Below are 26775 nucleotides of genomic sequence, written 5' to 3' on the forward strand. Positions count from 1 at the left end.
TAAGGGCATGTGTAGCACTTGTTCCGCTTACACGGATAAGTGCCAGGAGGGAGATCAGTGGGGAGGGATGGGGGGGACGAATGGACAAGGGAGTTGCGTAGGGAGCGATCCCTGCGGAATGCAGAGGGGGGGGGAGGGAAAGATGTGCTTAGTGGTGGGATCCCGTTGGAGATGGCGGAAGTTACGGAGAATAATATGTTGGACCCTGAGGCTGGTGGGGTGGTAGGTGAGGACCAGGGGAACCCTATTCCTAGTGGGGTGGCGGGAGGATGGAGTGAGAGCAGATGTACGTGAAATGGGAGAGATGCGTTTAAGAGCAGAGTTGATAGTGGAGGAAGGGAAGCCCCTTTCTTTAAAAAAGGAAGACATCTCCCTCGTCCTAGAATGAAAAGCCTCATCCTGAGAGCAGATGCGGCAGAGACGGAGGAATTGCGAGAAGGGGATGGTGTTTTTGCAAGAGACAGGGTGAGAAGAGGAATAGTCCAGATAGCTGTGAGAGTCAGTAGGCTTATAGTAGACATCAGTGGATAAGCTGTCTCCAGAGACAGAGACAGAAAGATCTAGAAAGGGGAGGGAGGTGTCGGAAATGGACCAGGTAAACTTGAGGGCAGGGTGAAAGTTGGAGGCAAAGTTAATAAAGTCAACGAGTTCTGCATGCGTGCAGGAAGCAGCGCCAATGCAGTCGTCGATGTAGCGAAGGAAAAGTGGGGGACAGATACCAGAATAGGTACGGAACATAGATTGTTCAACTGCGACTCCAGCCTTGAACTCCAGGCCGGGTCTTTATGTGCTGCTATTATGACTCCCGTCTCCCCTTCCCCCACCACCACTCTGCAATCCCGTCTCCCTCAGATCCCACTGTCAGCTCCTGGGCCCTCAGAGGCTCCATCTTCCTCTCACCCCAACCCTCCCCTCTCCACTGACACCCCCAGCCTCCCCCCTCCCCCCTCTGATCCCAGCTCTCATCCGTGCCGGGTCTTTACCATCCCCTCCGACCTTCGACTGTCGGAGGCAGAGCGCTCTGCCCTCAGTAAGGGCCTCACCTTTGTCCCCCTTCGCCCACACCTCAGCGAGTTCCGTGTTCGCCACGATGCGGAACTTTTCTTCCGCCGTCTCCGTCTCTGAGCCTACTTCTTCGGCAAGGACTCTTCCACCCCCACCGATGACCCCTTCTCCCGTCTTCAACCCTCCTCTTCTTCATGGACAGCCCACTCTGGTCTTCTGCCTGCTCTGGATCTCTTTATCGCTAACTGCCGACGGGACATCAACCGTCTCGACTTCACCGCACCTTGTCTCCATTCCAACCTCACTCCTTCGGAACGCTCTGCTCTCCACTCCCTCCGCACTAATCCTAACCTTATTATTAAACCCGCCGATAAGGGGGGTGCTTTGTAGTCTGGCGTACTGACCTCTACCTTGCCGAGGCACAGCAACAACTCGCGGATACCTCCTCTTATTTACCCCTCGATCGTGACCCCACTAAGGAGCACCAGGCCATTGTCTCCCACACCATCACCGACTTTATCCGCTCAGGGGATCTCCCATCCACTGCTACCAACCTTATAGTTCCCACACCCCGCACTTCCCGTTTCTACCTCCTACCCAAGATCCACAAACCTGCCTGTCCTGGCCGACCTATTGTCTCAGCGTGCTCCTGCCCCACCGAACTCGTTTCTGCATACCTCGACACAGTTTTATCACCCCTTGTTCAAGCCCTTCCGACCTATGTTCGTGACACTTCTCACGCTCTTAAACTTTTCGATGATTTTAAGTTCCCTGGCCCCCACCGCTTTATTTTCACCATGGATGTCCAGTCCTTATATACTTCCATCCCCCATCAGGAAGGTCTCAAATCTCTACGCTTCTTTTTGGATTCCAGACCTAATCAGTTCCCCTCTACCACCACTCTGCTCCGTCTAGCGGAATTAGTCCTTACTCTTAATAATTTCTCCTTTGGCTCCTCCCACTTCCTCCAAACTAAAGGTGTAGCTATGGGCATCCGTATGGGTCCTAGCTATGCCTGCCTTTTTGTTGGGGTTGTGGAACAATCTATGTTCTGTGCCTATTCTGGTATCTGTCCCCCACTTTTCCTTCGCTACATCGACGACTGCATTGGCGCTGCTTCCTGCACGCATGCAGAACTCATTGACTTTATTAACTTTGCCTCCAACTTTCACCCTGCCCTCAAGTTTACCTGGTCCATTTCCAACACCTCCCTCCCCTTTCTAGATCTTTCTGTCTCTGTCTCTGGAGACAGCTTATCCACTGATGTCTACTATAAGCCTACTGACTCTTACAGCTATCTGGACTATTCCTCTTCTCACCCTGTCTCTTGCAAAAACGCCATCCCCTTCTCGCAATTCCTCCGTCTCCGCCGCATCTGCTCTCAGGATGAGGCTTTTCATTCTAGGACGAGGGAGATGTCTTCCTTTTTTAAAGAAAGGGGCTTCCCTTCCTCCACTATCAACTCTGCTCTTAAACGCATCTCTCCCATTTCACGTACATCTGCTCTCACTCCATCCTCCCGCCACCCCACTAGGAATAGGGTTCCTCGTACCCCATCTGTTACTTATTTTTATGCACACATTCTTTCTCTCACTCTCCTTTTTCTCCCTCTGTCCCTCTGAATATACCTCTTGCCCATCCTCTGGGCCCCCCCCCTTGTCTTTCTTCCCGGACCTCCTGTCCCATGATGCTCTCGTATCCCCTTTTGCCAATCACCTGTCCAGCTCTTGGCTCTATCCTTCCCCCTCCTGTCTTCTCCTATCATTTTGGATCTCCCCCTCCCCATCCAACTTTCAAATCCCTTACTCACTCTTCCTTCAGTTAGTCCTGACGAAGGGTCTCGGCCTGAAACGTCGACTGCACCTCTTCCTAGAGATGCTGCCTGGCCTGCTGCATTCACCAGCAACTTTGATGTGTGTTGGTTGAATTGCAGTTTACACTATTTTTTAAAGTTCCCCAGTATTACTGTAACAACATTCTCTGGATGGAAACCTGTATTTCCTGAAGTCCCTCAGGAGTTAGTTAAATTGTTTGACCAGGTTGCTCTCTGGCTGACAGCTAGTTTGTCTGGCTGCTTACTTGCTGGGAAGGAAGCATGTAGCACAGCCTCAGCAGCAGACAGGAAATGTAGCTGTTGGTCTGCTCCCTCACAGGTGCAAGTACCCAGGTTCGATCCTTACCTGAGAGGCTACGAGTGTGGTGTTTGCACCATCCCATAGAGAAAACCCATCCCTGTGATGGCCTGGGTTTTCCCCACAAGTTCTGGTTTCCTGCCTGCACATTCTAAAGACATGCTGGTGCTTGATTGGCAACTGTGAATGGCCAGAGTAGGTAAAGTTGTAGGGGTATAAAGAACTAGGAGAAGAGAAACAGGACTGATGGAATTGCTCCGCTTGGGGCTGATGTGAACATGATGGGTCAAATGCTTTTTTGTGCATTATAGTATGTAAGTTAGTAAAGCACAGTGACTTTGGAAAGAGAGAGGCTAATATGAACTTCCCAAGGTTCAAAAGGTGTTCCCATCTAAACAAGCTTTATGTTTTCCATTTTGCTGTTTTTTTAAGTAGAACATTTAGATTTTAAAACGTTTGATTTAGAAATATGCCTACTGATCTGTATTCCTTAAATTGTTCTTGGTTACATACACAATCTTAAAATGTGATTCCTGTATTCTTTACTCTGAGCTAAAGCATTCCTTGTCCCATAAATTGTTAAACAAAAGAAACATGAAAGCTAATTCCAAGAGGAATGATAGACTTCCTGCAATTCCTCACAAACACAAAGAAAGGTTTCCTGAAAAAGATTACTATTGTATCCAACGATGTCTTAAATAACGTTCTTATTTTTCAGCAGATTTTTTTCAGAAGGGATTGGTCTGAGATATACAGCTATTTGTAGCAAGACAAGACTTTAAGAAAGACAGGAAATGCAAGAAAAACTAACCATATGAAAGAAAATATATATTTTTGCATATTCATCTGCAAACATGTTAAAGATATCAAAAGTTAACATTCTAAAAATTACCAATATTTAATCTTATTTACCAAGTGTAATACATGGATGCTAATCTAGCAAATGTTATTCTAGATTGTTTTGTTACCTTATCAAATTAGTACGTGGACAAAGAGAAGATATTTCAAACAGAACCATGCATTTGGGACTCAGCAACTCATGTTCTCAGTATTATTTATATATTTCTTTCTTTCTTTTGTATTTGCAGTTTGCCTTCTTTTGTACACTGGCTGCTTGTCAGTCGTTGTGTGCAGTTTTTCATTGATTCTATTGTATTTCTTTGTTCTACTGTGAATGCCTGCAAGAAATGAATGTCAGGGTAGTATATGGTGACATACAAGTACCTTGATAATAAATGTACTTTGAACTTTGAATTATTCACAGGAGTGTGTATTCAGGTCCAATGGGAAGTACTTATTTTGCCTGCAAGGTTGAGAAGGCCTTTGATCACAACACTTTACTGAATGGTACAGTAACTTTTGGTAAGGTGATGCTGTGCTTGGACGCAGCAGCTTCTAACAAAACAAAAGGTGTAATAGTCTTTTTTAAATGAATTTTTTATGATCACAACACCCTGCTAAACATTAACAACTTAAAGTACTTCAGGCCTTGATTCACTGCTTTACTGGTGAGTGGCAGGGGAGCTGCGTGGCCTCGGTTTGTAGTGAGGACCAGGTCTCAAGCCACGGTGTAGCCGATTTGCAGCCGACCGGGAGAGAGGCATCAGAATCCGTCTGGTCCACTAGAGTGCCGGAGGCAGTGTGGTGTGGCATACGGGCTGGAGTCCGTGCTGCTCTCCAGTGTTCGCTCAGCAGAAGACAAGATGTATTGTGTTCAAATGCAGACTGCTACAACACTTATGGACTCAGGGACTTGGACTATTTCTTTGCACTGTATTTAACTCCTGTCATATATGTGATATGTGTGCCTTGTGCTGCGTATGACTGTTGGTATTATGTTTAGCTGCTTGGCCCTGGAGTAACATTGTTTTGATTGGCTATATTCATGAATGTCAATTAAACTTGAACTTGAACTCCACTTTTCTTACACAGAGAATTCTGGTTAAATGAGACAAAATCAGGACCAGTGTATTTTGGCCCAATTAAGCAGCCACCTCAATTAGCCAAAGTTTTATGGAAACAGTTAAAAATGTAAAATAGACAAGACAAGCTAATGTTTAACTGAGTGAATAATTATGTATTTGAATGAAATACAGAACAAATTATAATACTATCAATACTGCTACAGAACTACAGATAAAAATGTGTATTAGTTCTTAATAATTATTGAGGGAGGAATTCATAGAGTGTCTTCTGCCACGGTCTTTTGATTGACTGTAAATGAACAAAATCAATACAGGCACTTAGTGCAGATAACGGACTGATTTCAGACAAGGCCTTTGGTGATTGCATCCTCCAGTTCTTCACTTTCATGGTAACAGTCAAGATGATTATTCTTCATGGTTCCTAACTTGTTGAAGTAGTAAAATCGTTTCATTTTCATTCCCTGCCATTTCTGGCATCTCCATGCCTGAATGCTTGAAACCACGCTGAGCAAAACATTTCTGAATTGTCTTACAATTTATTTCTTGCGAACTATCAGTGACAAAAATCACTGCTTTTTAAACACAAGTGCACACAACTGATACTATTTAAAAACTGTTTGCTCTAAGCACAGTGTAGTGTCCAACGGCCACACAGTTGCATTTTTGCCCATGGATTTGCTGCTCACTGGATTTTTAAAAATTTTTTTGCACCATTCTCTGTAATAAACTCCAGAGACTTGTGTGTGAAAATTCTAGGGGATCAGTAGTTTTTGAGATACTCAAACCACCACGTCTGGCACCAACAATCATCACCCAATCAAAGTTACTTAGATCATACTTCTTCACCATCCTGATGTTTGGTCTGAACAACAACTGAACCACTTGACAATGTCTGCATGCTTTTATCCATTGAGCTGCTGCCACATGATTGGCTGATAATTGCATGAACTGCAGATGTGCCCAATAAAGTTGTCACTGGGTGTAGTTTTGGAAGATTGAAGAATCGAGAGCTTTGGGAGCTATCAGAGGAGCTAAGGCCAGTGTAAATCTGCCATGGTCACATTGAATGCTAGGCCAGGCTTGAGGGGTCAGGTGGCTTACTCGTACTCTTAATGTCTTGTGTTCTCCAAGTCAATAAATAATGGGCAAAAAATTCCAGTACAGCCAAATATCCATGTACTGAAATAGAATTAAAATATTATTGTAAACACTGCTTTGTTTCATTAAATGATATTGATTTACAAGTGACCTGGGATTATTTTCAAAATGAAATATTCCATGTCCTTGGAAACTCATCCACACTTCATGCTCCATCTCTTGTTTTACAGGAGCAATAAATAAAATGCACGCTTATTAGGAGCACCCTTAAAGAAATAATTTTGTCTTTAGTATTAAAATATTTCTGATGTGATCAAGTTAGCATCTTTGGACAGCTATTTGGCCTTTCCTCTGCTGTTTTATCCACCCAAAGGATATTTGTTTCCTTGGTCTAGGACAAGGCAAATTGCCAACAGCTCTCACCTTTTAACATATTCCACTCTAGTTTCCTGCTATTTGAAAAGTGTTTTCCCCAGGAAACTCTGCCTGTCTGTAAAAAACACTGGTCCTTGGAAGCCGGTGCAGCAAATTCCCATGCCTAAGTATTACAGAGTACTAAAACAATGCTGAGCGCCTGTGATGCAGTTCAGCAGCTGGCCCGAAATGTTTTGAACAATATTTGTCTTTGATGATATCAAATTGACTCTAAAGGTTCCAACCATTGCCGAATTCATCAGTAATGTGAAACAGGGGCCCTGGTATTAGGGGAAGGTGCACAGAAACTCATCAGTAATGATAAACTTTCTCTCATTCATGAAGCATTTAAAAGTTTGGCATCATGTATGTAAAACTCTTCCCCAATATAAGCAACCAGCTTTGCTCAAGGGCTGAAAGATAAACTTGGCTGATGACAGACATCAATCAAACCAGACCTATAAAGTGAGTGGTTGGTCATTTCTTCAATGAATGGAATACAAATGATAAATGGAAATAGCCTGGTATTGCAATAGAATGACCAAACTGAGGAGGGCTAACGTCTTATTGTACTGTGACTCTATAACAATCACTCTTCCCATCTCATCTTTCCATACAGCTGCAGGAACTGGTGTGTCATAATGGTAATGATGCAGCTTACTGGGTCATTTCAGATGAAAGTTCATAGTTATTAGATTTGGATGCACATTTCTTATCCTGAATGGCAATGATGAACTAGAGGCTTTATGACAATAATTTTGCCATTACTGAGACTGTATTAAAATTAATTACTGTTTTTAAAATTAATCAGTCATAATGGGATTTGAACGTATATCACCAGTTATAGCATCTTGATTATTAATTTGATTATGTAACCACTGTACACCAAAGCAAATAATAATATTTGATCTATTCAAACTAGTTGGCTGGATACTTGTTGAACCCCTAAAACTTGGGTCTATAATTGGATTGTAATCAGGCAGGTAAGTAAAACCTATGACTCCAAGTCTGGGTCTGTTCATCAAGCTCTTAGAAATGATAATGACAAAATCACTGGAGGAAGAAAAGCATTCCTCCAAGTTTGGGCACCAAAGTCCAAAGATTGAACCAGTATTAGTTCCGCTAATTTACATTTTGTATTGTAATCACCAAGAGTATTGACTATGTGGATCCTATAATTCCTCTGTGAGCTCACAAAAGGGCCATCAATAAACAGGGGTGGAAGTTAACCCTACATGAAAATGGAGAAAGCTTGAGATTCACAGCAAGACAGGCAGCATCTGTGGAGAGAGGAAAGGTTAACATGCCAGGTCAATGAACTTTCCTCAGAAGAGTCATCAGAAGGCAACCTTAGCATGTCATGTTCAGTGAATTGTCATTTATTTATGGAAATTATCGTGATGGTGCCTTTGAAGTATTTGTACTGATGAATTAGTCATGATCTTCTTGTAAAGATAGCTCTGCAGAAAAAGATCTTTGTTTTCTGCTGCAGAAAATGTGTTTTTACCTTTCAGATACAAGGGATACATAGGAAGTTTATAAATAGTGAAGATTATCCGAGGTGACCTTTTATCAGACATGAAATATGAAACAATGGTTCTCAATTATCTCCTTGCACTGGTCAAAGAGCTGCTCTCCAAAGAACTATAAAGTACTAAAGTTTATATATCAATTCATCTCCAGATATGCAATAACTAAACATCACATTAAAAACATGAGTTGGGTATGGCATTCCCTTTAGCAAAACCCAATACACTTGGTTAAAATCCTCCCAGGGGTCATCACTAGGAAAGCACTTACAATAATGTAATATTCCCATAGCATAGATTTCATCTTAACCTTCCTGACCCAGTACTTATAGCACAGGCCCCTCAGTCCAGACTGACACCAAAGCTAGTTTCAGCCAGGAAGATTATGCACTCAAGCCTAGGTCTGAATTTCAAGTGGCTACGTATGAGGCTTTAACCATGAACATTCAAAGAAATTAACAATTTGAATGGAGTAGAATCATGATGTGCATTAAATAGCAACAATAAATGTACCAAGATCATTTGTCACATTTACAGCATTAATATAGTAGTACATTGTTTTATTGTAGCTTAAATATAGTAAAATGGTTGTGTAAACTAATGTCAGTAGTTGAAGTGTGATTGGTTAAAGCGTATTTTTAGAAGCTACTGCTCATCACTCATTAAATGACCCTTCATTTAAATTATTCTAGATATATAAAATTATAGCTGCTGTTAAACTTATTCCAAAGCATATAGAGCTGCATAAAGATACCATAGGGGAATGAGACACGAGTAGACTACCTGGCCCTTCAAACATGCTCTGCCATTCAATAAAATCACAGCTGATCTTCAACCTCAGTGCCATTTTCCATCACTATCATTACATCCTTTGATTCACCTAAGATCCAAAAAAACCATCATTCTGTTTCAAATTAACACAATGACTGAGCCCACAAAGCCATTTGGATAGAGAATCTCAAAGTCTCACCATTATGCAAGTGCCTTACCTCATTCACAAAAGTACAAGAAAACAGGAGTAGGAGATTGAAACAGAGGGACCGAGGAGTGCAAGTTGAAAGTGGCATCTCGGATAGAGAGGTTGGAGGAGAAGGCATTTGGCATGCTGGCCTTCGTCAGTCAGGGTACCGGGTGCAGGAGTTGTGAAGTTGTGTTGCTGTTATACAAGATGTTGGTGAGGCCTCACTTGCAGTATTGTGTACAGTTTGGTCACCGGCTTATAGGTAAATTGTTATTAAACTAGAAAGAGTGCAGAAAATTTCACCAGGATGTTGCTTGATTTGCAGGAGTGTTTGCATAGACTGGGACATTATTCCCTGGAATGTAGGAGATTGAAAGTGACCTGGTGGGGGTACTTAAGATCATGAGGGGAACAGACAGGATGAAAGCACAGTATCTTTTCCAGGAAAGCAGTGCTAAAAATGAGAGACAGTAAGCTTAAGATTGGAGGAAAAGATTTAAGAGGGACATCAGGGGCAGCTTCTTCATGCAATGGATGGTACGTATTTGAGATGAGCTGCCAGAGATAGTTGAGGCAAGCACATTAGCAACATTTAAAAGCCATCCAGATAAGTACCTGGATAGTAGAGGTTTTGAGGACTATAGGCCAAACATAGGACTAGCTCACTGGATAACACAGTTGGAATAGACAAGTACGGCCAAGAGGCTGGTTTCCATGCTGTAAGGCTCTATGAGTAAGCCACTTGGCCACTTAGGTCTGCTCTATCCTTCAATATGATCAAGGTTGATCTATCTGGCCCCTTCTTGTGCCAGATCCACATAAACCTGAATCCTCTAATCTTTCAAAAACTGATCAGAGTCCTCTTTAAATAATTCTAATGAAATACCTTTGACAACTCTCTTTAGCACAGAATACCAGAAATTAGCACTTTACCCGCTGTTATCCTTAAGTGGCTCAATTGTTCCTAATTAGCCTACCCCTTCCCTTCCAAAAATGTACTCCCTGGTTCTACACCCCTCAGTCAATGGGAAGCATCCTCCCTTCACGTGGCCAGTTGAGTCTTTTAACAATTTTGTAAATTATGATAAAACCTTCTCTCATTCTCCTAAACCCTAGGGAACATTATCAAAGTCTATTCAATCTCTCCTAAATCCTGACATGGCAAACGTGCCATCCTGAAATGGATACAGTGAACCTTTGCTGAAAGAACTCAATGGGTCAGCAGCATCTTGGGAGGCAAAGGGGAGATTGACATTTCAGGTCAAGAAGCAGCAACAGGGATCCATGCTGCTCCTCCTACATGGCCAGTACATCCTTATGTAAGTGCAGAAACAAAAATGTACACAATGCCCTCTTTCAGGAAGGCCCTTTACAATACATTATGGCTCCTTATCTCTATAATCAGACCCTCTTATTATAATGGCTAATATGTCATTTGAATCAGAATCCATTGAATTATCACTGATATATGTTGTGAAATTTGTTAATTTGCAGCAGTAGTACATGAAAATTACAAAAATAACTAATGGTGTAAAAGACAATTAATGAGGTAATGTTTGTGGGTTCATGGTCCATTCACAAATCTGATGAAGAGGAGGGGAAGAAGCTGTCTTTGAAACGTTGAATGTGGGTCTTCAGGCTCCTGAAGCTCTTCTCCCATGGTAGTAACATGGTAGAGGGCTTGTCCTGGAAGGTGAATGTCTTTAATGATAGATTCCACTTTCTTGAGACAGGGCTCCTTGAAGACGGGAAGGGTTGTGCTTGAGATGGAACTAGCTGAGCTACAACTTTCCGTAGTTTCTTGTGATCCTGTGCACTAGAGGCTTCATACCAGGCTGTGATGCAACCAGTCACAATGCTCTCCATGGTACATCTATAGAAATTTGTACAAGTCTTTGGTGACATACCTGATCTCCTCAACACACTAAAGAAATAGAGCCACTGGTGTGCCTTCTTTGTGATTGCATCATTGACTTGGGCCCAGGATAGATCCTCTGAGATGCTGACACCCAGGAATTCGAAGTTGCTTACTCTTTCCATTGCTGGCACCTCAATGAAAATTGGTGTGTGTTCTCCCAACTTCCCCTTCCCAATGCCCACGATCAATTCCTTCTACTTGCTGATGTTGAGTGCAAAGTTGTGTTGCAATATCACTCACCTAAATTCTGCAAACAACAGTGGTGTCATCAGCAAGTTATACATGCCATGTGAGCCGTGCTTAGCTATATAGTCATGAGTGCAGAGAGGGTAGAGCAGTGGAATAAGCACAGTTTCTAAGGTGCACCTGTATTGATTGTCAGTGAGCAGGAGAGGTTATTGGTGCTCTGCTTGAAGTACCTGCATGTTGGCCTTCAGGGACTTGCGTTCGAGCAATCTGGACCCCTTTAAACATCAACACTACCCAGTCTCTCACCTTTCAGCAAATACCCTGTTCTTTATGGTTTGTTCAAAGCAGCTAACCTCAGCCTTTTCCCCCATATCTATCTTTCTGCTGATCACTCATTTAGTTTTCCATATTCTCAATTGAAACCTCTTAATATCTTTCCTCCCTGTTCACATCCTTATCTAATTTCATTAGCAAGCTTCCCCCCATAACCTTTGATGCCCTTAGTAATCAAGAACCTATCTCTTTACCTCAGGAATTCACATCCATGATCCTCACCAGAGTTTACACACTGCCAGCTATCCACTATAATCAAACACACGACATACAGCATGATACCGTCTCCAAACCAGGAACAGTCCATCCTGACACATTTCACATCATAGTCAGGGACTGCAAACAGGCTTGTTTGAAGAAATCCCTGCCCTATAACAATTAGCATATAACCTGTAACAGCAGAGGTCCTAACACACTAGATAACTGTTATACTAAGATAAGGAATGCCAACTGTTCCATGCCCATGGCACATTTCGGGAAATCTGATCACATGGCTGTCCTTCTCCTACCTGCACAGAGGCAGAGGCTAAAGATCAAAGCTCCAGAGATCAGGACAACAAAGAGGTGGCTGTGGGAGGCAGAGGAATGGCTATGGGATTGCTTTGATTCAGTGGAATGGGCCGTATTCATCAGTGGATCTGAATGACTACACCATGGTTGTCATGGACTTTATAAAAACAGTTGTCACGAGTGTGTCCCCACAAAATCATTCAGTCTTCTCCAACCAGAAGCCCTGGATTAACCATGAGATCTGCAGTCTGCTGAGGCCAGATCAGAGGCATTGAAGTCAGGTGACCAAGAAAATTACAAGATGTCCAGGTACAATTTCTGGAATGCCACCTTCCAGGTGAAGTTGTAATTGTGGACTAAACTTGAATAAATGAAGGATGCTCAACAGTTATGGCAGGTTTTGAATGCTGTCGCCTCTTATACAGTGAAATCAACCAACATAGGTGACAACAGGGCTTTGCTTCCAGATGTTCTTAATGCCTTCTATGCTCGCTTTGACCGTCGAAACATGGAGGAACCTTCACAAACTCCACAGCTCCCAATAGTCCTGTGATTTCAGTCTCTGAGGTCGATGTGTGAGCAGCCTGCAGGAGGGTGAACCCACAAAAACATTCGGCCCAGACAGAGTAACTGGCCAAGTACTAACGACCTGATTTGATCAACTGGCTGGAGCAGGGTTTCTCAACCGGGTTTCTGTTACAGGTTGCTAGGGGTTCCATGAGAGGTCGTGATATATAAGAAAAATAAATGATCAGCCATGATCATAATAAATGGCGGTGCAGGCTCGAAGGGCCGAATGGCCTACTCCTGCACCTATTTTCTATGTTTTCTATGTTTCTATGTTTCTAAATACTGTTTTTTGAACTTCGTGCAACGAAGGTTTTGTGTGATAAACTGAAAAACAACAGTTTCGCTATCCAGGTTGATGAGTCAAAAGATTTCAGCAACAAATGTCATTTTGTAGCATTTGTAAGATTTGTAAATGATGGTGAAATTCAAGAAAACTTTTTCTGTTGCAAAGAGCTGCCTGAAACAAGCAAAAGCCAAGATATATTTAATATTTTGTCCTCATATCTGGAAACAAAAGGTCTGTCTTGGAGGAACTGTGTTGGCATCTGTACTGATGGTTGCCCGTCAATGGTTGGCTCCATGAGACTTTTCATTTCTCTTGTAAAAAAAGAAAATCCTGACATTATCACAACACACTGCTTTCTTCACAGAGCAGTGCTGACATCAAAAACCCTTGGAGATGAAATTTTTAAAAAGTTCTGAATGATGCTACATAAATGGTTAACTTTATTAAAAGAGACCAGTTCACTTAAGAATGTTTAAAAAACTGTGTGAAAACCTGGACAAAGAGCACACCAATCTCCAGCTACCTACAGAAATCCGGTGGCTTAGCAGAAAGCAGTTCTCAACAGGGTATTTGAGCTGAAAGGTGAATTGCAGGAGTACTTTCAAAAAAAAAATAGTGGGCCAGATTTTGCTGAGTGCTTTGAAGATGAAGAATGGCTGCAGAAGCTAGCCTACTTAGCAGAAATTTTCATCATATGAACCATTTGAACAAATCTCTGAAGGGCCCTGGAGAAAATGTTTTGACTTCCAGTGACAACATTCTTGGATTTAAAAGGAAACTGAATCTTTGGGAATATCATGTTGCAAAAGGAAATCTTGACATGTTTCCACTGCTGCTTGGGCTTGAGAGTGAGGAAGGATATCAGAAAGTCTCGAATTTTCTTGAAAGCCACCTGGAAGAACTGCAGAACAAAATTGATACAGTATTTTTCCTCCCTTTCAACACAAGTGTATGACTATGTGAGGACCCTTTCTCTGAATCTCCTGCTCAGCCTAAGAATTTGACTTTGAGAAAAGAGGAAGAATTTTGTGAGCTGCAGTCCGAAAGTGCACTTTAGATTAGATTAGATTAGATTATGAGAACACTCAGTCCTCTTTTATTGTCATTTAGAAATGCATACATGCATTAAGAAATGATACAATGTTTCTCCGGAGTAATATCACAGAAAACAGGACAGACCAAAGACTAACACTAACAGAACGATGTAAATATAACATATAATTACAGCAGTGCAAACCAATACCATAATTTGATAAAGAACAGACCATGGGCACAGTAAAAAAAAATCTCAAAGTCCCGAGTCGATCGACTCCCGAGTCCCCAGTAGCAGGCGGCAAAAGGGAGAAACTCCCTGCCATAAACCTCCAGGCATCGTCAACTTGCCAATACCTTGGATGCAGCCGACCCCAGCTGACACTCAGTCCATCCATCCGAAAACTTCAAGCTTTCGACCAGCCTCTCCGATACAGCCTCCCGAGCGCCATCTTCTGCTGAGCGCCTTCGACCTCTCCCCGGCCACTGAAACACGCAAAGCCGAAGATTTCAGGGCCTTCAGCTCCGGAGATTCCGGTTCCCACACAGTAGCAGCGGCAGCGAAGCGGGCATTTCAGAAGTTTTCCAGATGTTCCGTTGTGCTCTCACATCTGTCTCCATCAAATCAGGATTGTTCACGGTCCCCTAATTGACAGATAACAGATATTCATTACTGAAGTGGCTGCACGCGCTGCCGTCGCGCCGCCATCTTCTTCCCTCTCCCGGGAGGATTTACTGACTTGAGTTGAGATTTACTGATTTGTCCCAGACAAGTTCTGGATTTCTGTGAAAGAAGAGTATCCTGCCATTTATAGGAAAGCAAGGAATATTTAGCTAGTTGTCAACTTCTTCCATGTGTGAGCAAGCTTTCTCTTGTTTAACAAGCATCAAGAACAAGGATAGAAATCATCTCATTTCAGTTAAAGGTGAAATCCATGTGTGCTTATCTCAAGTTCGACCCAGAATTGCAGCGAAAAAAAAACAAGCACAGGTTTCACATGCTAGGCCTGTATTAAAGCCTGATCATGTCATGTAGTAAGAAAATGTTTTTAAAAAGTCTTGTATAAAATTGTCATAGGCTATACTTTTATTCATATTGCTTTGGCTTATGGTTTTTAGTAACATTACTATTCAACATTGTCAATAAATATTCACGTTGTAAACAGCAAGAATTAAAATCAATTTGCAACCTTTCTTTAAATTAAATCTATAAAGTCTATCTTTATAATAATTAAATCCTATTTTGGTTTAAGCCAGTTATTTGCCTTATTATATTTGCCTTGAGTTTATAAAATTTACGAAAGGAAAAGAAAGAGATTAATTTCAAGAAAGATAATCTAAGCTTAACTACCTGTTCGTTTTTCAAGAAAGGTTGGCTAAAAATTGATTCTCTACTCAAAAGAGCATTGACAATTATTTTTGGATTATTATATTTACAACTTACTGATTACACTACAATGTACTGTGAGCTGTAAGTATCATAATTTTTATACAGAGATTCCCCGAGGCCTGAAAATTATTTCAAGGGTCAAAAAGATTGAGAAAGGCTGGGCTGGAGTATTCACTGAGATTGTTAACCTCTTGCTTTGGCAGTCTGTCATACCCACTGTCTTCAAGCAGGCCTCACTTACACCGCTGCCTAAGAAGAATGTAGTAACCGGCTTCAATGACTATTATCAGGTAGCACTTACATCTACAGTGATGAAGTGTTTTGTGAGGTTGGTAATTAAACATCTCAAGTCCTGCCTGAGAAGCAACTTGGATCCACTCCAATTTGCATAGAGGCACAATGGGTCTACAGCAGATGCTATCTCATTGGCTATTCAATCAGCCCTGGAACGTCTGGACAGCAAAGATGAATACATCAGGATGCTCTATATTGATTACAATACCATCGTCCCCTCAAATCTAATCAATAAACTTTAAGACCTTGGTCTCAGTACCTCCTTGTGCAACTGGATCCACAATTTCCTCCCTTGCAGACCCCAGTCAGTTCGGATCGGCAATATCTCCACCACAATCTCCATCAGCAAGAGTGCACCACAAGGCTGGGTGTTTAGCCCCCTGCTCTACTCACTTTACTTTTATGACTGTGTGGCTAACCACAGCCCCAATGCCACATTGAGGTTGCTGATGACACCATGTCATAGACCGGATTGGTGATGAATCAGCATATGGGAGGGGGGACTGAAAATCTGGCTGAGTGGTGCTACAGCAACAACCTTTTACTCAAAGTCAGCAAGACCAAGGAGATTCAGGAGGAGGAAACCAGAGGTACATGAGGTGTTCCTCATTGGAGGATCAGAAATGGAGAGGAATCGAAACTTTAAATTCCTCTGTGTTATCATTTCAGAGGATTTGTCCTGGGCCCAGCATTTAAGTGCAATTTCAAAGAAAGCACGGCAGCGCCACTACTTCCTTAAGAGTTTGCGAAGATTTGGCATGACATCTGAAATTTTGAGAAACTTCTATAGATGTTTCATGGACAGTATGTTGACTGGCTGCATCACAGCCTCATGGAAACACCACTGCCCTTAAATGGAAAATCCTACAAAAAGTAGTGGATACGGCCCAGTCCATCAGGGCTAAAGCCCTCCACACCATTGAGCACATCTACACAAAGCATTGTCACAGGAAAGCAGCATCCATCATCAGGGATTCCTATCACCCTGGCCATCCTCTCTTCTTGCTATTGCCATTAGGAGTAAGTACCTCAGGACTCACACCACTAGGTTCAGGAACAGTTATTACCCCTCAACCATCAAGTTCTTGAATCAAAGGTGATAACTTCACTTGCCCAATCATTGAAGTGTTCCCACAACCTATGGACTCACTTTTAAGGACCCTTCATTTCATGTTCTCCATATGTATAGCTTATTCATTATTATTTTTTTCTTTTTGTTGTTGCCCAGTTTGTTGTTTTTGGCATACTAGGTGAATGCCCAAGTTGGTGTCGTCCTTCATTGATTCTATTATGGTTATTATTCTATTATGGATTTTTTCAGTATGCCCTCAAGAAAATGAATCTTATGGTTGTATATGGTGACATATGTACTTTGATAATAAATTTAATTTTAACTTTGATCTTCTACTTTAAATATATCCAATGACTTGGCCTCCACAGTCATCTGTGGCAATGAATTTCACAGATTCACTACCCTCTGGCAACAGATAGTCCTCCTCATCTCTGTTTTAAAGGGTCGTCCTTCCATGGTCCACAACTCCCCCACTGATGGAAACATCCTCTCTATATCCACTCTATCAAGTCCTTTCAATATTCGATAGGTTCCAATGAGATTATCCCTCTTTCTTCTAACTTCCAGATAGTACAGGCCCAGCACCATAAAACACTCCTTATACATTAACCCTTATACTCCTGGTATCATTTTTGTAAACCTCCTCTGGACTCTCTCCAATATCAGCACATGCTTACTTAGATATGGAGTTCAAAATTGTTCACAATGCTCAAATCTGGTCTGATTAATGCCTCATAAAACCTCAGCATTATCTTCTTGTTTATATTCTAGTCCTCTTGAAATGAATGCTAACTTTGTATTTGTCTTCCTCACCCACCAACTCAACCTGCAAATTAACTTTTTGGGATTCTTGCATGAGTGCTCCCGAGTCCCGTTGCACCTCAAATTTTTGAATTTTCACCCCATTTAGAAAATAGTCTATGCTTTTATTGCTTCTACCAAACTGCATCACCATACACTTCCCAACACTATATTCCATCTGCCATTTCTTTGCCTATTCTCCTAATCTACCCAAGTCCTTCTACAGCCTCACTGCTTCCTCAACACTACTTGCTCCTCCACCTATCTTCATAGCATCTGCAAACTTGGCCACAAAGCCATCAATTCCATCATCCAAATCATTGACATACAAAGTAATAAGAAACAGTCCCGACATTGACCCTTGCGGAACACCACACGTCACCAGCAGCCAATCAGAAAAGGCTCCCTTTATTCCCACTCTGCCTCCTGCCAATCAGCCAATGCTCTATCAATGCTAGTAACTTTCCTGTAATACCATAGACTCTTTTATCTTGTTAAGCATATCCACACTTTAATCTGTCCAATACTAAAAAAGGCTCAAGAACATCAGCAATCCAGACTTTCCATTATTGTTTGCTTATCTAATTGATTCATTCATCTATTTATACTTTCTGGAATAAAAACTTGACTGGAACTATAACCTTCCTGTAACAGTCAGTTATATCAATTCAGTAGATACCACTTGACTAGCCGATCCGACACAATACGGTGTAGTTACCATCAATTTATATTTGCACCAATTTGTATGAACCCTGGATCGTTTATTATCTGCCTTACTTTATCCACTAACAACCCTGGCCATTTTAACTATTTCTGATATCCTGCACTGATTTCATTGGTTCCTTAAACAAAAAGAAAAATCTATTCCACCTTCTCTTATGTTCAATCCAGCCCATTTAGCAGTGACTAGCAAAACATTGCCTCCATGTCCACCGGGTTTTTTTTTTTTGCTGAGTGTCCCTTTAAAGTGTGCCTACCAAAAGTTCCTATTTCCTGCCTTCAAGTCACCGGATGTACAATTAGAACTGCATTTGTCAGATTTCCCCTCGGAGCTGGGGAGTACTTCAGTTAGATCTGCGACCAGTGGGAAATGCACATCAAGTGCAGTCAAAGCTAACTTTTTTTTATAAACTTTGGATTTGAGAAAGCAAACACCTTCGGGGACAGCTGACATGCTTCGTTTGTTCTTCGTTTTGCTTTGGCTCCAGAACTACTTGGAAAAGTCTGGTGTTCTCTCCCAAACACAAAAGTTTTGCAACGGTGGGACGTGTTACAGTTTGCACTGGGATGGAGTTCCCTTTGCCCTGGCAAAGGAGAGGTGTGAAGCTAACAAGGGAGTTCTTACCTCCATGGAGAGTGAGCGCGAAGCAGAGAACATTCGGCAGCTTTTAGAAAGAAATGCGAATGCTTCGCTTCAGCTGCATTACCTGTGGATTGGACTTCACCAGAAGGTCAAACAGTGCTATATCGCCGAAGAGCCGCTGCGAGGATTTACATGGGTCAGCGGGAATGACAGTTCGATCTACAACCTCTGGATTGAAGAACCACAGCAAACCTGCACTCACGAGAGATGCGTGGCACTTGTGGCAAACTTTACAACACGAATACAACTCAAGTGGAATGCTTTAGCGTGCAACGCCAAAAGTAGCGAAGGTTTCATCTGTAAGTATCAGTTGTGCGAAAGCCTAAATACTGACATGGGAACAGTCGCTTATAGACTTCCTTTACACACTCTAAGCCAGTTCTTTCCTCGTGTACCCAGAGATTCGGTGGCACTCATTACTTGTAGAAATGGCAAGTCAGTCGCTGTGAGATGTGGGCTACAGCGGGGGCAAATTAAATGGTTATATTCGGGAAACTTGGAATCTCTATGCAACAACTGTGGGGAAATTACAAAAAATGACTTTTGTCAAAATAGATGTTTTCGGACGGCCGAGGAGGATTTCTGTTTCTGTGACAAGGGTTTCTTGGTCAACCTTCATCTGTACAGATGCGTTTCCGAGGCAGACTTGGAAAACAGTTTCAACGTGTCGTACGAGACTTTCCTGAAAGTTGAGATCCCAGTTGCCAATACTATTTCCCCTGCTACCTCTGTATCAGCGCCCGCTTCATCAATACCTTTGACCGGCTATGCTGACAATTCCGCGACCACCTTTCCTTCAGGTGTCAGAGGCTCAGAGAGCGCGGCTCGCTCAAACGCGCCCTTCCTGATCTACCAAGTTATTATTGGGGTACTAGCTCTGACGCTGCTGCTTGCAGTTGCGGTTATAATTATCATGAAGCGGGAGAACAGAGGTGCTCAGAAAACGGAACTAGAGGCATTTCGAATAGAAACAAAACATGTAGATTCTGCGCTCCAAGACGAAGAAAACGCCCCAGCGAATACTACCATAAATGTCACAAATGAAAACCATTACGTGGAAACTCCTCCAGCGAGTGAAAAAGAATTTAACTTACCCAAGGAAAATGGTGAAATAAGTGTTTCAGTAGCACAGTGAGGAACCACACGGAGGTGCTCTGTTTAAAGCTGTGACCCATAACTGGCCCAGTGCCCACATACACTTACATGTGCGGTAAATCTTTCTTTAAAGTGTAATGGTCGTTAAAAGTGGCCAGCACGTTTGTTGTAAAGGAAAAGCAAATAATACTAGATACGTCTTAAAAGGCTGGACGACAGAAATAGTTCCTGTTGTTACTTTTCCATTGTATATTGAATCATATATATGCCTAGGTATTTCAAGAGGAGATACAAAAGACAGTGGTTGCTGCAGATCTGTAGCCACACACGCAAATCGACGGAGGAACTCCAGATCAGGCAGCACTGAGAGAGAGAAACAAACAGTTGATGTTTCAGTCCTGGTGAAGGGTCTCGGTCCAAAACGTCGACTGTTCATCGCTCAAGCGGAATGATTCTGCGTGCCAGCTGAGTTGTGTGAATTACTGTACTTTGTAACCCTCTGGCTGACTTGGATACTTCCTATAGATCTGTATAGACATTACAGTGACTGGGACATACAGAAAACGTGGTCATTTAGTTACTAGCTGTGCAAATATGCCAACAGGCGCGATAAATTAAATAGAGAACACAAACCACGTAGTCATGTTGACATTGATCTGATGAGTAAACCTCGTTTCCAGGAAACACGCGGCTGCACGGCTGCTGTTAAAATTCGAACACTCCATCCCAGAGGAAAAGGATGCACCCCAAATTTATTATGCGGGTTTATATTAAATGCATACCAGTATTTGAATTTATATGTTAAAGAAGTTAACGACGATCTCCGCAGAACATAAAAGTACTATTTATTTTAGTCACAGAATGGATCGATCCACTCGGGTGGCCAACATTCGCAGGGCACATTGGGGCAAAATAAAAAGCCACACACCATCAATTTTTAAGCGAACGCATTCCTTAAACAAGATTTTCCTGAGAGGCCCTGCCAGGCAATATTACATCAGTGACCATCAAGATGTACTGGAGATTGCAGCTGGGATATGAATCACTAGTGTGTCCCATGCCGAAGGATTTACTGCCTTGTTTCATCAAGGAAGTGAATGACGGATATTAACACGAGAGACTCTACAGATGCTGGTAATCTTGAGCAACACACACGGAATGCTGGGAAAACGCAGCAGGTCGGGCAGAATCGACGGCGGGAAATAAACAACGTTTCGACGGAGACACTTAATCATGACTGGAAGAGAGCAGAAGGCAGAACAAGAAGGTGGGGGTGGGGGAAGCTGGCAGGTGATGGGTGGAGCCAGGTGAGGGGAGGAAAGTAAGTGGGTGGGGGAGGGGAATGAAGGAGGAAGCTGGGAGGTGATAGGTGAACGTGATAAAGGGCCGAAGAAGGATAGTGGACCTCTGAAAAAAGGGAGAGAGGAAGGAGGTGATGGGCAGGTGAGGAGAAGAGTGAGAGGGTAACCAGAGTGGGAAGAAATCGATGTTCATGACGCGAGGTTGCAAGCTACCAAGACGGACCATGAGGTGTGCTCCTCCAACCTGAGTTTGGCCTCATCATGGCAGCAGAGGGAATGGGAAGTCGAACTGAGTTGGGCCACTGTAAATTTCAGTCTTTAGCAGCGGGCAGAACAAAAGTGCTCCATAAAGCCGTTCCCCAATCTGCGTCGGGTCTCGCCGATGTAGAAGAGGCCGCACCAGCAGCCCCGGCTGCCGACAGAGAGAGGGAGAGGGGGAGAGGGGGAGGGGTGCAGGGGCTGGTGTAGCACTTGCTCCGCTGCGAGGTAAGTGTCCGGAGAGCTGTAAGCGGGGAAGGAAGAGTGGACAGGGATTCCTCTGAAAAGCGCGGGGTGGGGGGAGGGCGGTGTTGTGCTTTCTGATGGCATCCGTTGGAGATCGCGGATATTACGGAGCGTGTTGTGCGAGATACAGAAGATGGTGGGACAGTAAGACAAGTGGAACTCCATCTCTGTTGTGACGGATGGAGAATGGGGTGAGGACAGATGTGCGAGAAGCGGAAAAGATGCGGATGAGGGCAGTATCGATGGTGGTGGAAGGGAAACCCCGTTCTTTGGAAAAAAAAAGGACATCTCAGATGTTCTGGAATGGAGAACAGATGTGGCGAGGACGGAGGAACTGAGAGCAGAGAATATCATTTCTATAAGAGGTACAGTCAAGATAACTGTAAAAATCAGAAGGTTGGTAAAGACGTCCAGAGATGGGAGACAAAGAAAGGGAGAAAAGTGTCAGAGATGGGAAAAAAGATTATGCATTCTCTCCAGTAAATTTTAACATGAATTTGATTGTGCCTTTTCATACTTACTAACTAGAGGAACGTTGCAAGAATTCGGCCAAAGGCCAGAGTTTCTCACAGCCAAATAATTCAGGGAGGATGTTTGTCAATTTATTAGTTCAGCAGTGGTCTTCCTAAAGGGAATGGGGGGGGGGGGAGGACATATGTGGCATTTGCAGTAAGAAAGCAGCATTGGAGGGAGTTATCACTTTACAGTCAAATGATCCGCAGTCCGAACCATACATTAGTTGTCACGTCTGCTGACTTGTTGAGGCTGCAATGTGGTAAAAAGTATGTAGTCAGTATATTCTTCTGTTTGTTCACCCGCTCACACGCGAATCATCAGGTATCGACGGAAAAGCACGGACTCGTCTTCCAAACACGTTTTAGATCTTAATATTGTAAACGTGGAGGAAAATAGTGTGAGTTAAATATTTTGATAGACAGGGGTTAATATTGGTTTTTGAATAAGGAAACCAGTTAGTTTGCAGCTTAGTTTGTGGGAGATATGGCCTTATATTTTAGCAGATCCAATCTTAGAATCAATGCTTGCAGATACTTGTAAGAATTAGTCTCAAGGGAATGAGACAAACTGTTAATACAAAGTTGTACACAAGACTGATTTTTTTTTTAAAAATGGGCTGTTGCTATGGGTATCCCTTATAACAAGAGAACTGCATGTGAACCTAGCTATAACTTTGTAATTCACAGGGCTAATCGAACAGTCTGTGCTTCTGCAATCGATTTGTACATCTATAAAAGGAGCAGTGCTCTCTGTATTATTTGGAGTTCTAGTCCCCACGATATCGTGAATAAAGCTCTCTTTACTTCGAAGTCCGTGTCTAATTTACTTGCAATCAACTTTAATTGAATTTCCTTAGCAAATTAATTTCCCTAACTAAATTTAAAAAAACCTGTCCCGACACGTGCAGAGTTGTATTTAACGCTGATGGGGGCGGGGCGGATATCAAAGGACGACCAGTTGTAAAGCGAAACTGCTCACCATCTGGATGGGCCAAAGTTATGTTCCCGGAATGACTTCCCACTTGATTAATGTGCAGAACGGTAATAAAATCGGATTATTTGGCCTTAAAGTTCAAATGAGATCTTGTGCACCAATCCTCATTTTGCCAATTAGTTTTTTTATGGAGAAGCGCCATTAAAAAAAGTTAATTGCCTAAAGGGCATAATTTTATAGGCGATGAAAGATAAGAGTCCTTCTTTTGATGAAACAAGGCATCAGTTGAACAAATATTACAAACTGCCTCTCTGTCTAGTTTTGGGGAGTCATTGGCCATCGTGTTGCAAGGCGGCGAGAAACTAATGGGGGAAGAACTTTAATTCAATCAGGTTTGAAATACTACATCATTGGCAGACTCTGAAGAAGCCCACACATAGAAACATGTTTAAACGGATCTTGCCAACATCAACACAAAGCTTCCAGCATAGTTTAAACGCGACAGCTCTTATCTGAATTAAGCTTAAGATGAATTAGAGAGAAGTTTTATATTATATACTGCATATAAAAGCGACTGAACAGTTCAAATAGGCGAGAGATCGCAGCCTTATTAAACATCAGTTATATTTCTTCACAACCTAAAGCATTACGGCAGGGGATGCGACCAGAGAACATAACAGAGCGGCAGAAATCTGTCCCACTAATCGAGTTATCGAGCCAAAGGACAGCACCTTTGCTGGGTTCTCCTCAGCTGCCTTGCGATTCCTCAGAGGGTGGTTGTCCTTGAGGTACACGTGCCATTGCGATAGGCGCTCTCCGATTCCAGTGGGTCCTGCTGGAATTCTTCCACGCTGTACGCTCTGCTTTTGAGGGCCGTGGCATAGTAATCTATGGGTTCCTCCACCACATTGTCCATCCACCGTAGACACAAGATTCTCTGGAACGATCGCTTGAAGTTGTCCGAGAGAAAGCCGTAAAGAATGGGGTTGGCGCAGCTGTTGGCGTAACCCAAGGCGACCACGAGCTGGCTGACGGTCAGATTCTGTCGCCCCAGAAATATCTTCACTAACTGAACTATGTAAAATGGCATCCAGCACATCACAAACACGGTCACCACCATCATCACCATCAAGGTGATCTTCCTCTCCGACTTCTTGCGCTGTTGCCACCCAGCTTTAAGGGCAACCACTCTCATTTTGACAATGATGAGAATATAGCACAGGCAGATGGCAACAACGGGGATGAGAAACCCCATTAAAAACGTGTAGACCACGAATACCTCAAGCCACTGTCTGTCAGGCTTTGGCATCTGCATATTGCAGATGATCGAGCCGTCAGTGTTGGGGGCCGTGTCTGCAAAGATAATGATGGGTAGAATTACCAGTATGGACAGGAGCCACACGGCCAGGTTGACTATTTTAGCTATGGTGGGTCTTCTATAACTGGCAGCTTTGATGGGATGCACCACCGCGATATACCTGTCCACACTGAGAACAGTGAGGCAGTAGATGCTGGTGAACATGTTGACCGCATCCACGCTGAGCACCAGACGGCAGAGCAACGAGCCGAAGGGCCAGTGGTTCAGCAAGGTCGATGTTACCAGGAATGGCACGCTTAACATCAGCAGTTCGTCGGCGATGGCCAGGTTCAAGATGTAGATGTTGGTTGCCGTCTTCATTTTGGCATATTTTAGGATCACGTATATGACCAAGGAGTTCCCACACAATCCAACAAAGCAGACGACGGAGTAGATGAATGAGATGAAGATAGCGCGACTATACGCGCCGCTTGTAGTCCCGTTGTGAGTAAAATTGGCACCGTTCATGGTATCGTCTGGGTTGGCAGAGACATTGGACAACATACTGTACCCTCAGAAACTATCGTAAAGGCTTTCCTTCTCAAATCCGCGCTTGCTCGTTTCTCGCCTGCAATGCGTACGACATCTCCTCGAACTCTTTGCTTTTATTCGTTCCGACCATTCCGACTTCTCAAGTGTCGGACGCTCCAGCGAAATGTCTGGAGACAATGCCCGATCTTCTCTCGCAGACAAGCTGCTGTATATCTAACAGATCACCGATTAACAGGCAAACATCAGCAATGGCAACCAGGCAATTCTCACTATTGTACTGCGGCTAGAGGTGGCGTGGTTGTCCGCCGCACGGCACAACGCCGCTTTCGGAGACCTGAGATCGTCCGGTGGATCCAATGCCCGTAATGTGGGTGCGCAGCTGACTTTGTAAGAGCTGCGCAGAGCGCAGCTTCAGGCAAATAATCAATCACGAAAGCCAACTCTCCGATTTCTTCAGGTATTGGTGCAAATTACGAGTCACGTGTACAGCTTGTCACACAATGCGCGATAACTAAGCACTGCACATAGACCGGCGTTCGGCTCTGCACTGTAAAAGTTAAATGCCAGAAAGGCAGCGCTGTGGGAAATCTACGGGCTCACAATTAAACAAGATGCGCTGTACAATCAGAATAATTTATTGCACGGCAGCCTATTTCAGACCAACTGTGTAAATTTAGGCTGTCACCTGAACCAAAGCCGGTCATTAATAATTCTGATTATTTTTTTCTGGATTCCATGCTAAGCAGGATACGAGCGCATCGACCCGTTCCCGATGATTTTATTTTAGCCCCATCATTTCTGCGCTTTGCAAGCTTTGTCTGAACAACTGAGCATGAAACTCGCAATGGTTTAATAGCCCTGTGAAAATGAAACCAGAAGCAACCACCTCCTTAGGAGACAATTTCTTAAAACAAATACCAGCAATCACCCATGACTACTGTTTGCAGAGCCTTATTTGTGAGTACGGTGCGCAACATTTGATAGGGTTGTATCATGACTACTTTAATTTCTGACTCAAATGTTCAAATTGTAATCGATTGCTGGGTTCGCTCTTTCCCTTTTCCGTGTCATTAATCTAGCAATGTTTTATGTGTTTAATTTTCATAAAAATGTCGTTACAGTCGCAAGACTTTGATCAGAATGGCATCTATCTTCGCTGTTACACGGCTGGAACCGCAGATTAACATTTGGATGTGCCTTACCCAACATGCTCTTTCACTCACAGAAATATATTTATATCAACTTCACCTTTACTTGCTAAAAAAGATACGACATTGGCCAGGGTTTGGGTATTTTGAATTAAATTAAGTTGGAACAGAAGAATTGAAAATGGATTTTTCCGAAGAAGCAATTCGCTTCTCCATGATCGTCCCACCGTACATCTTTTACCTCAGTGTCACTTTCCTGCAGTAATCTCATATCATTTGATTTTCCTAACAGCTCAAAACATATTCTTGATCTACTTAGCCACCACAGTCTGAGAATCCAAATGGTTCCGTAGTCTGTGGATGAATAAATCTCTTTTCATGTCAGTTATGGATGGACGATCCCTTAAAGTGACGTTTTTACTACAGCCAGGGGAATCACGATCCCTAGAAACTACTTTGTAAAAACTTCATATATTTAAATGTGGAGAAGAATCATATTGTTTTAATAATTTAAATGATTAAACTCCAAAAATCACTGTTGTAGAAACGAAGAAACGCGGTTTATATGCATTTTTTTTCTCTCGAAGTATTACTCATTTTTGAAAGT

The 26775-nt window shown here is 42.9% G+C and overlaps 2 protein-coding genes across 2 annotated transcripts; one reads left to right on the forward strand and one right to left on the reverse strand.

The window, feature by feature from the left end:
• The first annotated feature begins 18519 nt into the window (after positions 1-18519).
• On the forward strand, positions 18520-21179 carry LOC140210352 (complement component C1q receptor-like). The gene has a single exon (XM_072279269.1). It carries the CDS (start codon positions 18632-18634, stop codon positions 19955-19957), a length of 1326 nt encoding a protein of 441 aa, XP_072135370.1. The 5' UTR covers positions 18520-18631; the 3' UTR covers positions 19958-21179.
• A 2758-nt stretch (positions 21180-23937) lies between these two features.
• Positions 23938-25032, reverse strand: sstr1a (somatostatin receptor 1a). The gene has a single exon (XM_072279391.1). It carries the CDS (start codon positions 25030-25032, stop codon positions 23938-23940), a length of 1095 nt encoding a protein of 364 aa, XP_072135492.1.
• Between the last annotated feature and the right edge of the window lie 1743 nt (positions 25033-26775).

This window comes from Mobula birostris, chromosome 1 (assembly GCF_030028105.1).
Source record: "Mobula birostris isolate sMobBir1 chromosome 1, sMobBir1.hap1, whole genome shotgun sequence".
Taxonomy (NCBI): domain Eukaryota; kingdom Metazoa; phylum Chordata; class Chondrichthyes; order Myliobatiformes; family Myliobatidae; genus Mobula; species Mobula birostris.

Excerpts from the sequence above, each read along its gene's own strand:
- LOC140210352 (XM_072279269.1), top strand. The coding sequence starts at position 18,632 with ATGCTTCGTTTGTTCTTCGTTTTGCTTTGGCTCCAGAACTACTTGGAA.
- sstr1a (XM_072279391.1), bottom strand. The coding sequence starts at position 25,032 with ATGTTGTCCAATGTCTCTGCCAACCCAGACGATACCATGAACGGTGCC.